Raw genomic sequence first — 13,710 nt, 5'->3', positions numbered from 1 at the left:
CCCCCCCCACCACCCAAAAAAAAAAGACTGCGTGCTATGTTTCTTATTTATTTATCTCTACTGTCACTGTGGATTAACTCTCTGTACAAATACTGCAAACAAGACGTTGCTGAGATACAGGAAGCACGGACAGACTGGGTGTTTCACGTTTGCTTTCCAAAAGATCAAAACCTTCTTTTACCTCCTGGTGTCACGCAGTGTTCAGCCTGTATGTCAGAAGTGTGTGTGTGTGTGTGTGTGTGTGTGTGTTTGTTTTGTAAGTGTGTGTGGTGTAAAGTGTGTCTGTGGTTCTGTGCCACGCCCACAGACGTCACGTGTCTTGATAACATATTGTTTTTCTTTGATAGAGGGATAGAGAGTCTGTTCCAACAATCTGACTTTGGTAAAAAAAAAAATACAAAAAATAACAATCATTCCTTTTAAACTCACAAGCTTTATAATAGAAATGCCCCAACTGTATGTTTCACTAGACTACAACACATTTATTTGGATTTTACTTACTGGAAATTAGAATTTTGTCACGAGTGCAAAAAAAGTGTTTTTTTCTGTTTAAAATAGTATCAAGTTGCAAGATTCTGCCGACGCTAGTTTGTGTTGAATAACTCATTACCTGCCAAACATCTTAAGTTATTGAAAAACATGGCTTGTTTTTTTTTGTTTTTTTTAAATGATGTTCTTTATGTCGATTCACAACTGTTACTTAATTTTGTTTGTTAATTTTGTTCGTTTCATGACGACATGTGATGAAAAAGGAGACGTTTTGTGATAACATTGCCACATAATGCTATTTTCATATGGGTATAAGAAGCTTTTGTGCTTAAAATGACTTTGGTTTGTGTTTTTATTGCTTTTTTTTTTTTTTCCTTTTTATCAATTTTTCTTTTTAACAACGCATGCCAACACCCGACGATGTAAATTCGACAACATGTATAAATATACAGGTGCATCTACAGAGATTTGAATATCTTTTAAGTTCAGTTGTTGTAAAAACGATCACAACTGTTGAACAAACTTAGATCATTGGTGTCAAATTCAAGTTGATCTTGACTGTGGCGTTCCAATAAAAGGATGGCATAACAACTCATAAACAACAACAACCAGGTTTTTTTTGTTTGTTTTTTTAAATTTTCTACAGAGACGTATGAGAACATCATGAAAAAGTCTGTATTTAATTAAATATCAAGCCTGTACAGCGGGCAATACTATGAACTTCATTATTAAACGTATGTAGTTCATGCAACTTTTGAAACTTTTAAATCCTTGAACTTTTTAACTTTCGCGTTATTGTTGGTAGCTTGCAGACCATTTGGTTTTATCCTTCATTAGCCTCAATTGTAGAGTTTAAAGAAGTAACAAGCCCGTTTTGAGAAATTAAAGAGTTCGAAAAGTCGCTGAAGGCGTCTTGAAATCCCGTGAATCGTCCGACGACGCCGTCGGACACGAAGGACAAAGGTTTGACGGGTAAGAGCGAGACGGAAGCACCTGGTTCATCTGCCTGTTTGGTACGTGTGGATTTACGAACGTGTCGCCGTCACCGCATCTCTAAACCACGAGAATACGAGGGGAAAACCTATTTCTGAGCTTCCATCACACAGAGTCGAACACATTTCGAGGACTTTCCTGTTTGAGCTTCAAAGCGAGCCACGCCTGTATACAGGTACTTGTGTCCACAAATACAGCGACTGTGTGGTGTTCATCCATACGAAGGGCTGATACATCTCATTTTGTGATCTAAGCAGGCACATTCTATATGTTTTCGAGCCACATGCTGGGTGTTTTTTTTTGGTCTTAACCCTTTAAAACCCCCGTCTCTTGCATGCGTTTTAATACGGCGCACATCCGTCACATAGTCTCACTCAAATCGCCGAGTGTTCGGTGCCTTCAACCAGACCAACGGAGGAAAACGGAGAACGTGGGGGGTTTGATGCACTGCCGGTGAACTCTGCCAACCGTCTGTCTTTGCGGTGGAGCTTTTCACAACTACCCACTTGACTCTTGGCTGCAGAAACACCCTTAACTCGGCAGCTACACAACGGTGTTTGTGAAGAGTCGGGCCAAGAGGCTCTTCCTATGAGGGACGACTTTGACGCACTATTAACACCAATGAGTTCAGATTTATTGGGATTACATGTCGATACGGTTATTGCCTCCCTATTATGTGATGCCCCGGAGTCGGCGAGGGTTCGGGTTCTTCATTCATGACTTCCAGATGCTCGGCGGGCCGCCTCACACCGCCGTACTACCTTTAAACAGCAGGTCTTCTCTAAATTCAGCATCGAAGTGGGACGCTTGTCTTTTTCGCGGGCGTCCGTGCAGCTTCCCACCCCCTGCAGACTTCAAACAAAACCCGGGAGGAGATGTGCATTGCAGGCCTGTTGATTGTGACACACACACACACACACACACACACACACACACACACACACACACACAGGCAGCGGCGGGGGTGTTCCAGGGGAGGCCGATGACTGTGACTTAGGACAGTTCACAGCTGACCGACTGACCTTAAAGGACGACGCGGCTCGTTGGGCTGCAGCAACATGGTTAGCTAACCAGCAAACAGCCACAATAATACACAATATAATGAACCGTCGCGCTCCGACTCAAATGTAGAGCAACAGAACAAAGTCCGAACAGCTAAGTTACTGCCTTTATTTAAATCAGAAATCTAATTTTAGTCTTTATCACCCCTATATGTGTTTATTTACAAGACTGGCCAACGTTTTGTAGACTAGAAGGTACTAATGTAGGTGGTTATTGCAAATTTCTTGACAATTATTATTATTATACGCGAGGGGATGTAGTGAATAAAGTTGGGTTGTGTGGTCACACATAAAGTTCACTTGTGGGAATGAGTTTCCATACAAGGTCTAATCCTGTTTCTTCCTTTTTTTTAATCTCGTCAGAAAAAGAAGCAGTTTTCCTCCAGGTCTTATAAATGTAAAAAAAAAAACAACTAAAACCTGAGGAACAATTCCCTTTACGTCCGTCCGGGCTGCATCAGAAGACATGAGTTTGTCGTAAAAAGTCTTTGTTTCTGTGGCCTGGATTCCCCCCCCCAACGTCTGGTGGTGAGGAAACCAGAGGCCTTTGAACAGGAGGTTACACAAGCATCCGTGTGACGCCACGCACTCGCTACACCTTCCAGGCCTTTTATTTTCCTGTTTTTATGTACGCCAGAGGACGAGGACACGCTGTACACAGATGACCGACTCACTCGGCGAAACGAACTCCGGTCACTCCATGAAAAAAACCCAAAAACAACAGAACTTCTTGGCTTCATCTCTTCCTCTTTACATTTTAACTGAGGGGCTGGAAAACTTGCATCTTATGACTCACTGACATTGTCTTTCGCTTTACACCGTCCGAGCGCAGACGTCTGTGCGACTTACCACCATTGGGGACATTGTGACTCAGTCTCTGGATGTCAGACTGCCCCTTAATCTCATCAGGAAGTCGTACCTAGCGATGGGTTGAAAACACAGGAAGTTGATATCGGCGTGCCTTGAATTCCAGCATTGTGCTCCTGCTGCAGAGGCGAGACGGAGTAATACACCGATCGCACATCGACACACCTCGAAGCCTAGAGATAAATGGAGAAAATAGACAAGGCGATTTATGTGCTGTTGCATAATCGGAACACGTCTTTCTAATGGGGGCACAAGCAAACCTGGGTAATGTAATGTAAGTAATATTTTGTCTTCAGGTGAATGTTTGTTGAGGATTCGACGTGACGACGATCCTGCAGACAGCCCAGTGTTGCAACACGCAGCAACTTTGGCGTCGAAGTAATTGATGACCGCATCTTTGATCTTTGATCTTTGATCTTCCATTAGAAGAAGGAGGAGGAGGAGCTAAAGATGAGAAGGAAGGGGCGGGGCAAGAGGAAGAGGAGGAGACTGCCAAGGCTGTGACATTACATTTGAAATAAAGACAAAAGCTCATCAAACTGGGGTCTAACAGGACTTTTTTCCCCCCCAGATTGTAATGTAACTTTCAAGGTTTTGTGTAAAATATCAGAAGGAACTTCTTACTTTCTTTTGTTACTCACTCATATAAAATTGCTGACGTTTCTATCGGTATCCTTTCAACACGGTGAACCTGAGACAAACCTGAAATGCATCAATCCGCCCTTCATGTCGTTTCATCCGCGGTTCCGTGAAGCCGAGCGCTGACATTTGGACGCAGACATTTGGGATCCACAATTTAACCTCGTGCATGTGAGGTCAATCCGTGATGCTTAAACTGCCCCGAGGTGTGAATGTCGAGTGTGTGTGGTCGTTTGCGTGTCACTATACATACACTACACAGTCCCTTCTCCAGTTCTTATCATTTTGGAATTATTTCCACCACTTGAATATTTAAGACCATCAAGCAAATTTAAATATTGTTTCCAGACCTGTTCAATCTAGAAGTCACTCAAAGTGCTGGGTTCTAATGAAACTTAACAACAGATGAGCAATAACATCATTGAGTGTGGAAAAAGTTACAAAACTATTTTGTAAAGGGCTCTTTGTGGAGGAATTCTTATCTATTCATTCATTCATTTGAATAATAAAGTTAATCATTTGTCGGGACACAAATCAGGAGTTCACATGAAACGGGTACAGAAACATAAATCTAAATCTTCAAACACCAGCTTCCATCGGCTTTCTTCTTCTTTCAGCCGTGCGACAGCGCCATCCTGTGGAACCTACATAAATGACATGAGTCATTTTCATTTGTTGATGTTTGTGTCTTGAGGTCCTCTATCGCAAAGAAACAAACAAACAAACAAAAAAAAAGTGCAGATTGTAGTTTTAGAAAGTTTATCCAATAATATGAAATGAAGGATCTAAAAATATAATAGTTTGAAGTCATTTGACATGACTGACATCTGACCACGTTCAAAATTCATGATATATTTGTACTGGCTACCGTTTGAAAGCTGATAAACAACAAAGTTTTTTTGGTTGGAGTTTTTTTTAATTCTTTTTTAAGGATGCACATACATCATTTCCTCCCCAGCAATGTGTTTATTACAATAAAAATCAATGTACATATTAATATATTCTCAGACAGACAAAACAGACAGCTTGCAATAACTGTACTTTTTAGTTACACCGATGGTTTTAAAATTAAGTAAAACTTGTTTTTGTACTTCATGTTACAGTATCAGCAAATAACAGTACAGACCCTATATATTCTGTAACACCGAAGCTCTGGTTTTGACAGTGAGTCCTGTCTCACACACTTGTGTATAAATAAAATACACTATTTTCATTTTTTTTAAACAAAAATGCAGTATCTGTCTTGCAAACATTCTTTTTGTCCCCATGAAGGGAAGTTCACATTCCACCTCAGCTGTGACGAATGCGGGTTTTTTTTAAGGAAGCTACCAGAGAAGCGGCAGATTTCAACACACGTCGTCAGAGTGTCTGGTGTAAATGCACATCCTGTGTGCAACGCTGAAGAGGCAAATGTGCATAAGTCATGGAAGCATCAGCTCACTGCCAATGAAACACACTGACTGCGATCCCGGCTCGGAGAGACGCTTCAAAGTGTTTGAACAGAAGGGATCTGGACCGTCCCTCGTGTTTCAACTCGCTGTTGCCCTCCAGTGGTCAGACAGCGGAGGGCCAGCTGATTCGGGTCAGATGTTGGCTTTGATGAGCTTTGAGGCTCTTCCAACTGCTTTCATGTTGAACCGTCAAAGTCATAAAGGAGAGAGAGCCGTTGAAAATGTACCAAAACCTCTACGGTTTTATACGCTGCAAAACCCTTAAACGTCCTCTTGCGCCCTCTCTCTTACTCTGCTGGCGCCGGGAAAGCTGTGGGGAGGCGGCAGTACCCGGAGGGCTGGACGGCGCCGCCTTGGGGCCAAGGCATGGGCGGTCCTGGGGTGCACTGTGGGGGTCGGTCCTCGCCGACGGGCTCGCTGAGGTCGGACTGAAGCGTGGGGGCCGCCCCCGGCCAGACGTCCTCGCCATGGCCGTGAGCGGTGAGGTCCTGGGTGGACATGAAGGTGATGCGTTGTGGGAGCCACACGTAACCTTCGCCACTCAGGGTGAAGTTCACCGGGGGAGGAGTGGGCGTGTCTTTGTCTTCGCTCTTGACCTCCATTGACCTCAAAACCTGATCTGGAGACTGGAAGAGAGAAAAAAGTTTTTTTTTAATCCATCTATCTATCTATCTATCTATCTATCTATCTATCTATCTATCTATCTATCTATCCGACAATGACAAAAAGAAAACTACAAAATGGGAGACAGATATACATTGTTTAGATTTTTATCTGAGAATAATAAACTTACAGGGGACAGAAATGCAGATCAAATGGCTTGAATGTTGATTTAAATCGCGGTAATACTTAATATAAGTTATATGTGGTAATATAAAAATAAAGACATGATGTTGATAGTACATGTAGAATTTTAGCTCCTACACATATTGTGTAATGTATAGATTTTGCGTATTCACCTTTTGATTTAATAGAAAAGTAATTTAGCGTATTAATTGTTGGCAGAACCCAGATTGACGATACAGCGAAACAACTTCTCATGATGTGTCTGACACGTCCAGATAGCAGTGTGCCGTCTAAAACTGAATGTAGGCTAAAGTGTGAAAATGACAATTTCCTCTTTCTTGTCCTCGAGTGGCGACTTCCTTTTTTTTCTTTCTTTTGTGTTTTTAGAACTAGTTCGGCACATCATCTCTGAAAAGTCACGATGGGTCATTTTTCTGCACTCATATTGTCGCATAACTCGGCAATAAGGCGTCAAACATTTCGTTACTCGACGCTTCATTTCAGTGGGGTTTTTTTTTGTGTGTGTGAGATTTAAACCAAGTGCCTGAGGAATCCTCCGTCGGGATACATGACGAATGGTGAGTGGCTGACCTCAAAGAAGATGTACGGGCCACTGAAGCTCATAGAAGACGTGTCGGGGCCGCGAACCTCCACAGCAGAGCCGGGCTGGTTGTTATAGTTCCCGCAGACCCGACTCTTATTGTCGCCGTCCTTGGTTAGCCACGGGGTGACGTCGCAGGAGCTGCAGGTGGAGCGAGAACGAGGGCAGGAGTCAGGAGTCGAGAGAGTCGAGAGAGTCGAGAGAGTCAAGAGTCGAGAGAGTCAAGAGTCAAGAGTCGAGAGAGTCGGGAGAGTCGGGAGAGTCGAGACAGTCAAGAGTCGGGAGAGTCGAGAGAGTCAAGGGTCAAGAGTTGAGAGAGTCGGGAGAGTCGAGAGAGTCAAGGGTCAAGAGTTGAGAGAGTCGAGAGAGTCGAGAGAGTCGAGAGAGTCAAGAGTCGAGAGTCGAGAGAGTCAAGGGTCAAGAGTCGAGAGAGTCGGGAGAGTCGAGAGAGTCAAGGGTCAAGAGTCGAGAGAGTCAAGGGTCAAGAATCGAGAGAGTCGAGAGAGTCAAGAGTCGAGAGAGTCGGGAGAGTCGAGAGAGTCAAGAGTCGGGAGAGTCGAGAGAGTCAAGGGTCAAGAGTCGAGAGAGTCGGGAGAGTCGAGAGAGTCAAGGGTCAAGAGTCGAGAGAGTCAAGGGTCAAGAGTCGAGAGAGTCGGGAGAGTCGAGAGAGTCAAGGGTCAAGAGTCGAGAGAGTCAAGGGTCAAGAGTCGAGAGAGTCGAGAGAGTCAAGAGTCGAGAGAGTCGGGAGAGTCGAGACAGTCAAGAGTCGAGAGAGTCAAGGGTCAAGAGTCGAGAGAGTCAGGAGTCAAGAGTCGAGAGAGCCAGTAGTCTCGAGAGTCAGGAGTCAGGAGTCGAGAGAGTCAGGAGTCAGGAGTCAGGAGTCAGGAGTCAGGAGTCAGGAGTCAGGAGTCAGGAGTCAGGAGTCAGGAGTCAGGAGTCGAGAGAGTCAGGAGTCAGGAGTCAGGAGTCTATTTACCCTGTAGGCAGACTGTCCAGGCGCTGCACCTTGCTGATGGAGGTGTTCTCTCCGATCTGCATCAGAATCCTGCTGGTGGCAGACTGGATCATAAAACGTCAACGTTAAAGACGCATTGCAAGACGTCAAGACATTAAGATGGAGAGAGATGATACGGTTATACCTTTATCTCACAGATGATTTTGCTTTTTCTTGGAGAGGGAACAGAGTCCACCCACAGAAGTAACTTCCTAGTTTGTTTTTTACAAAAAGAGAAATTACTTTAAAATGACTTTTTAAAAAACCACACACACAAAAGGCTTTCGTAGATTTTTCAGGGAGTGTTCAAGCCAGCAATATAAAACAATCCGAGTACCTTTTGCAAGCTGGAACGGTGCAGTACAGAGTGAAGACAACCAGAGACAAAAGCAGACTGATGAGGACCTGGACAATGACGGCGAGAGACCAGCTTTCTGTCAGGGGACAAAGACAAAACAGGCTGACAAAGTAGAAAAGAAGAGAAAATCTCTGCAGCAAAACGGCCCAACTATCAATTTTATTCAGCTTCTCTCCACTTTTCTGGAATCAAGACACACTTGGACAAAAGAAACGGATGTAATTTGCTCTCGTTTTTGGAGCTTCGTGTCGTAAATAGTCTGTTTTTAACCCCAATAACGTGCCTGAGACAGTTAATATTCACTTGAGGGTGATAATGGAGAATGAATTCACTAGGATGCACTATATATACAGTATAAATATCATGCATGATTTGAAAAACTCTATGTTTAGGGCCTCAAAGGATTTTTGAATTATTTGAGCTAATTCACTCGTCTCCCATTTTTCTCTAATTACTGCCAAACTTGATCGTAAATGAGAGCGTTTGTGTGCTTTTTACTGCTGATAACTGACCCCGATGAAGACCGTCAGTGTTTATGTGTGCGTATCTCCTGCATGCTGCACTTCACTGTAACACCACCTGCACTCGAGGTCCAGTCCACAGGCTCGGTCCACTCGGAGGGGATTCCCCTGTAGGAGGACGAGGCCCTGCGGCCGATCAGCGACCTGACCATGACCCGGTACTCCTGAGACGGAAGCAGAGACGCTCCCGGGAAGGTCTGTGACGTGGACCCCTCCGAAACGTTCAGCAGCACCGGGGACCCCTGAGGAGGAGGAGGAGGAGGAGGAGGAGGAGGAGGAGGAGGAACACATCTGGGTTCAATTTTCACTCCAACGTAAAAAAGAAAGCCGAAAACCCCCCAATTATCAAACAAATGTTTTTTATTTTGGTTTATACACGCATGAAACAAGTTCCTCACCTGCTCGTGTTTTCTGTAGTAACACACCTGATAAGCCAGGTCGAGTTGTGAAGCTTTGCTCGGGTTCGTCCATTCCACCACCCAGTTGTTCTCTTCCTCTCGAACCTTGACGTGCCGGGGAGGTTGGGGACGGACTGTTCAACAAGGACATGGTCAAAGTTTTTTTTTTGGCTCTCTCTCTCTCTAAATCCCATCATTTGACTATAAATACAAAGTAAGGTTGCAGTTGGAGTTTGTTAAACTTCTAATATCTGCTGAAATATCCCGAATAGGCAACTTGAGTTTCTCGACACTTTGAAGGTGTTTCTCTACCGGAGAGAAAATAAAGATCCAGACTTCTCAATAAGAAAAATCCACAGATATTCTGCTGCTATGATTCATGAAAATCCCTTTTTTTTGGGTTTTTAAACATAATTTAAAACCAGGATTTCTGCCTCTTCAGCCTCATCATGTAATGACTCCTCATTGCCAGTAGGGTTCAGTATTCAGCAGTCTGAATGAAAAGGCCCAAACTATGGTGACCTTTACGTTGTAAAACCACTGTCAAGCGAATAATGATTCTTATTATTAATTTTTTTTTAACTTCAGATTAGTTAGTAGGTGGGATATATTTGGCACTAAGGGTTGGAGCTGCAGTGCCCGACTGGTATTTAATCACATTTATTTAGTGTTCAACTGTGTGCACACAGCCTCCTGCCGTTTTATCGCCCCCACTGTGTGTTTTTAATTTGGCACACTCCCGTCACTCCTCAGTCGCTCCCTGAGCAAACATTGGAAGCAAACGTACTGTGTTCGTGGGCCTTGAAGGTCTTGGCGCTGCGCTCCGGTTTGAGGCTCAGCAGCTGGTTTTCTGTCGAGTCGGTCAGCAAGCAGCTGTACCTCAGCGTCGTGCCGCCGAGCTCGGAACTGACCGTCAGGTTCTCGCAGCATCTTTTCAGCCCAATAGAATTACAGGATAACACAAAAGGGAGGGGGGGGTCGTCAGATCGTTCAATGATTGCGTCGTACCTGGACAGATGCATTGTTCAGCTGCAGCCAGGTGGTTTCACCGGCGTCACGCTCAACTTACGGTGCAGAGCGTTTGTGTGGACAGGCCAGGCGGTAGGTGACGACATGAGCCAGGTCGGCCTTCACCTCCCAGCTGCACCTCACCTCCTTCTCCCCGCGCAGAACACAACGCAGCCTGGGAACCTGCCCAACGTCTGAGGAACAAACCGCAATTAGGGGAGATAAAGACCAGGAGCTGGAAAAAAAAAGAAAATAAAGGAAAAAAGATAAAGGGGAAAAAAGAAGAAAGAGAAAAAAGAAAATAAAAGGGAAAAAAGAAGAAAAAAAGGAAAAAAGAGGAAAAATAAAAAGGGGAAAAAAGAAGAAAAAAAGGAAAAAAGAGGAAAAATAAAAAGGGAAAAAAGAAGAAAAAAAAGGAAAAAAGGAAAAAAAGAGGAAAAAAGAGAAAAGAAAAAAAGGAAAAAAGAGGAAAAAAGAGGAAAAAATAAAAAGGGGAAGAAAGAAAAAAGAGAAAAAAGAAAATAAAAGAAAAAAAGGAAAAAATAGGAAAAATAAAAAGGGAAAAAAAGAAGAAAAAAAGGAAAAAAGAGGAAAAATAGAAAGTGAAAAAAAGAAGAAAAAAAGAAAAAAGAGAAAAAAGAAAAGAAAAGAAAAAAAGTAAAAAGAGGAAAAAAAGAGAAAAGAAAAAAAAAGGAAAAACAAAGCGTGTCTTTAGCAGTGACCTTGTTCAGTGTCCCAGGTCACTGTGGGGCTCCAGACGCTCCACTGGCCAACGCCGGCTCGGACCCTCACCCGGGCTTCATACCCGCGGCCTGGAAGCAACAAGCTCCTCTCCAGCGTCACACTGGTGTCTTTAATGTCCCGAGTCTGCAGAATGCAATAGGAATAACAGGAATAGCATGACTAACATGTGGGAGTATATCTCACAACATGTCCTGATTTCACAATTTCGTGAAAAAAATCCACGTTAGAACTCTTATTTGAGTATGAAATAGAAATGTGAAACAGTCAGCGTGGCATCCAGTCGGTGTTTAAAAGCTTGTGGGCGTCACACAGACTGAACTGCCGTATCAGTTTTGCATCGAGATTCAAACACAAACGTGTCCCACGGGTTTTAAGTCTGTGCAAGTTTTTCCTGTGAGAGGAAATCTAAAATGATTTACGGCTATAAAGGGACTGCTTCCGTTGCCGTTGCTGAATATAAATCAGGACTTTGCTTAAACTGCAGTGATGTGGAGAAGAAAAGTATCTGTTAAGGATGGCTCGACGTCAACTCTTCCTGTCAATGTATAAATAATAATAATAATAACAGTTTGGTGCTCACGGTCCAGCTGTCCTGTCCCTGCGTCCTGTAGCCCAGCTGGTACGTGAGGTTCCTGTCCAGGGAGGACGAGGTCGGGTAGGGACTCCTCCAGCGGAGCCGTCGGGCTCCGTCTCCAGCCTCACTTGTGGACAGATTCACAGGCGGAAGCGCCTCCACTGCAAAGACAACGATGAGCTTCACTCATTCATTCATTCATTCATTCAACACGCTCAGAGGACAGGACGCAGTGAAACTCACAATGCCGCCGCAGGTCCAGCGGGGTTTCCGGCGAGGCGGCGCAGAGGCCTGGCGTCTCCGCGCCGAAGAAGACGGTGTAGCTGAGGCCGATGGCCAACGCAGCCGTTTCAAAAGAGCAGCGGTCGCTGCTTTCCTCGGCGGCGTCCGCGGCGTCGTACGGCAAACACAAGTCCCTGAGGAGACGGGTGAGGACAGAGGCTGTGAGACCGGACGGCGTCCAGACCTACGTGTCCCGCCTCCCGCCTCATTCACCTGCCGTCCTCCGTCACGAACCACAGCCGCAGCGTCTCGTTTCCCGGTTTCCTCCATTTGCAAATGACACTGGACTCATAGTCATTGTAGCATCGTAGGGATTCCAGCGCTGGAGACGCTGTGTGAGCGGGAAGACATGGACAATATTAATGGACAAAGTACCGTAAAAAAAAGCGACACGATGAGAAAACCAGCGCTGTGTTCAGCGAGGAGTTCGGTTCATATGTGTGCAGCGAAATAGCTCTCTCCTTTTGATTTAGCGCATTTGCACTTTCGTCACCTTAAATCGGGGATTTTAATTTAAACGGACTGAAATTGCAAAGCGACTTCTTCGCTTGAGCAATGGGCTCGTTTGAGAGACGTGAAGGGAAACCGCCGCGTGTGCAACTTCTGTATTTGTCAGACACGTGACTTTCCCCACATGGAAAGAACCTATACGAGGATATATGCGCATATATGAAACCTATAAGCAGTTTATATGCCACATATAAGCAAAATTGAGGTGCGTATGTGTGAATATACAGGCCATATAGGTCTCCTGTACTGCTTCTTTATTTCCACATATATATAGCCCATATCTCACTTTGGCAACTGTCATACATTATCAAGGCAAAAACTAAGAACTAACTAAAAAACAATTCTACAAGAAGAACATATAGGTGCATATATGTACTTATATAGGTGCCTGTATGCACGTATATGTGTACATATATGTGCATTTATGTACATATAATATAGGAAAACATCCAATTTTATATATGTCACATATATTAAAAACCTATATCAAAACCTGTATTAAAACATATATGTTTATATAGGTTCTTTCCATGTGGGTCAGTCTGATTGAAAAGCCCAAAGAGTGGGAATGGAGCTGGAACCATATTGATGTTTGTTTGTTGTATTTGTTTGAAGATGAGTCTCACCGCTCTGCGCGCCGCCGCTCTGGCTGAAGTCGCACTCGTCCGTCCCGGAGAGCAGAGACGCTTCAGGGATCAGCGACCAGAGCAGAGCCCAGAGGAGAGTCATTGCTCCTGCAGACGGTCTGAGGACACTGTCCACTGGGTGTCCTCACACATCCAGCAGGCTGGAGAGAGCAGAGGGTGGTTACAGGTCGTGTGTGTGTGTGTGTGTGTGTGTGTGTGTGTGTGTGTGTGTGTGTGTGTGTGTGTGTGTGTGGGTGGGGGGGTTGTGGATCAGTTGATTTACTAGAAGTAATGTGAAGAAATGAGTCATAAACAGGCCACCAGAACTCGTTTGCGTGTTTGTGGGACGTGACCACACATCCGCCTGCCGCTTATCTCTTTCTCACACATGTGACACACACACACACACCCACACACACACACACGCACGCACGCACGCACGCACGCACGCACGCACGCACGCACGCACGCACGCACACGCACACACTGAAAAATTATTTGCCAGTTTTTTTGTATTTTTTTTTTCAGATTAGATTAGATTAGATTAAATTAAATACTATTGTTTCTCAAAATGAATGACAAAGCAAATCACCACAATGAATCATTTCTATTCTAATATGATGTTGTAAGGCTGGAAGTTATTTTTTTTTTTGCAAATTCAGTAGAATTTCATTAAAAAAAAAAAGGCAAATTCTCTGTTCCTGCCAGAGACAGAAAGACACAAGGACAGAAGAATAATTTCATTCGAAGACATCTTTGCTATTTGTTGCATTTACACTTTTTGTTCTTTTGTAAACTCGCCAAAGAT

The 13,710-nt window shown here is 44.2% G+C and overlaps 1 protein-coding gene across 1 annotated transcript; it reads right to left on the bottom strand.

The window, feature by feature from the left end:
* Positions 1-5,065: 5,065 nt before the first annotated feature.
* Positions 5,066-13,005, bottom strand: csf2rb (colony stimulating factor 2 receptor subunit beta; the record flags this gene model as incomplete). The annotated part of the gene is made up of 14 exons (XM_080511863.1): positions 5,066-6,126; positions 6,878-7,028; positions 7,864-7,946; positions 8,027-8,093; positions 8,219-8,315; positions 8,819-9,002; positions 9,159-9,292; positions 9,946-10,088; positions 10,228-10,360; positions 10,889-11,033; positions 11,491-11,645; positions 11,728-11,900; positions 11,980-12,097; positions 12,903-13,005. 14 exons carry the CDS (start codon positions 13,003-13,005, stop codon positions 5,788-5,790), a joined length of 2,025 nt encoding a protein of 674 aa, XP_080367989.1. The 3' UTR covers positions 5,066-5,787.
* Between the last annotated feature and the right edge of the window lie 705 nt (positions 13,006-13,710).

This window comes from Blennius ocellaris (genome assembly GCF_963422515.1).
Source record: "Blennius ocellaris genome assembly, chromosome: 16".
Classification (NCBI taxonomy): Eukaryota; Metazoa; Chordata; class Actinopteri; order Blenniiformes; family Blenniidae; genus Blennius; species Blennius ocellaris.
Note: the sequence above shows the minus strand (reverse complement) of the source record. Positions and strands in the feature narration are given on the sequence as shown.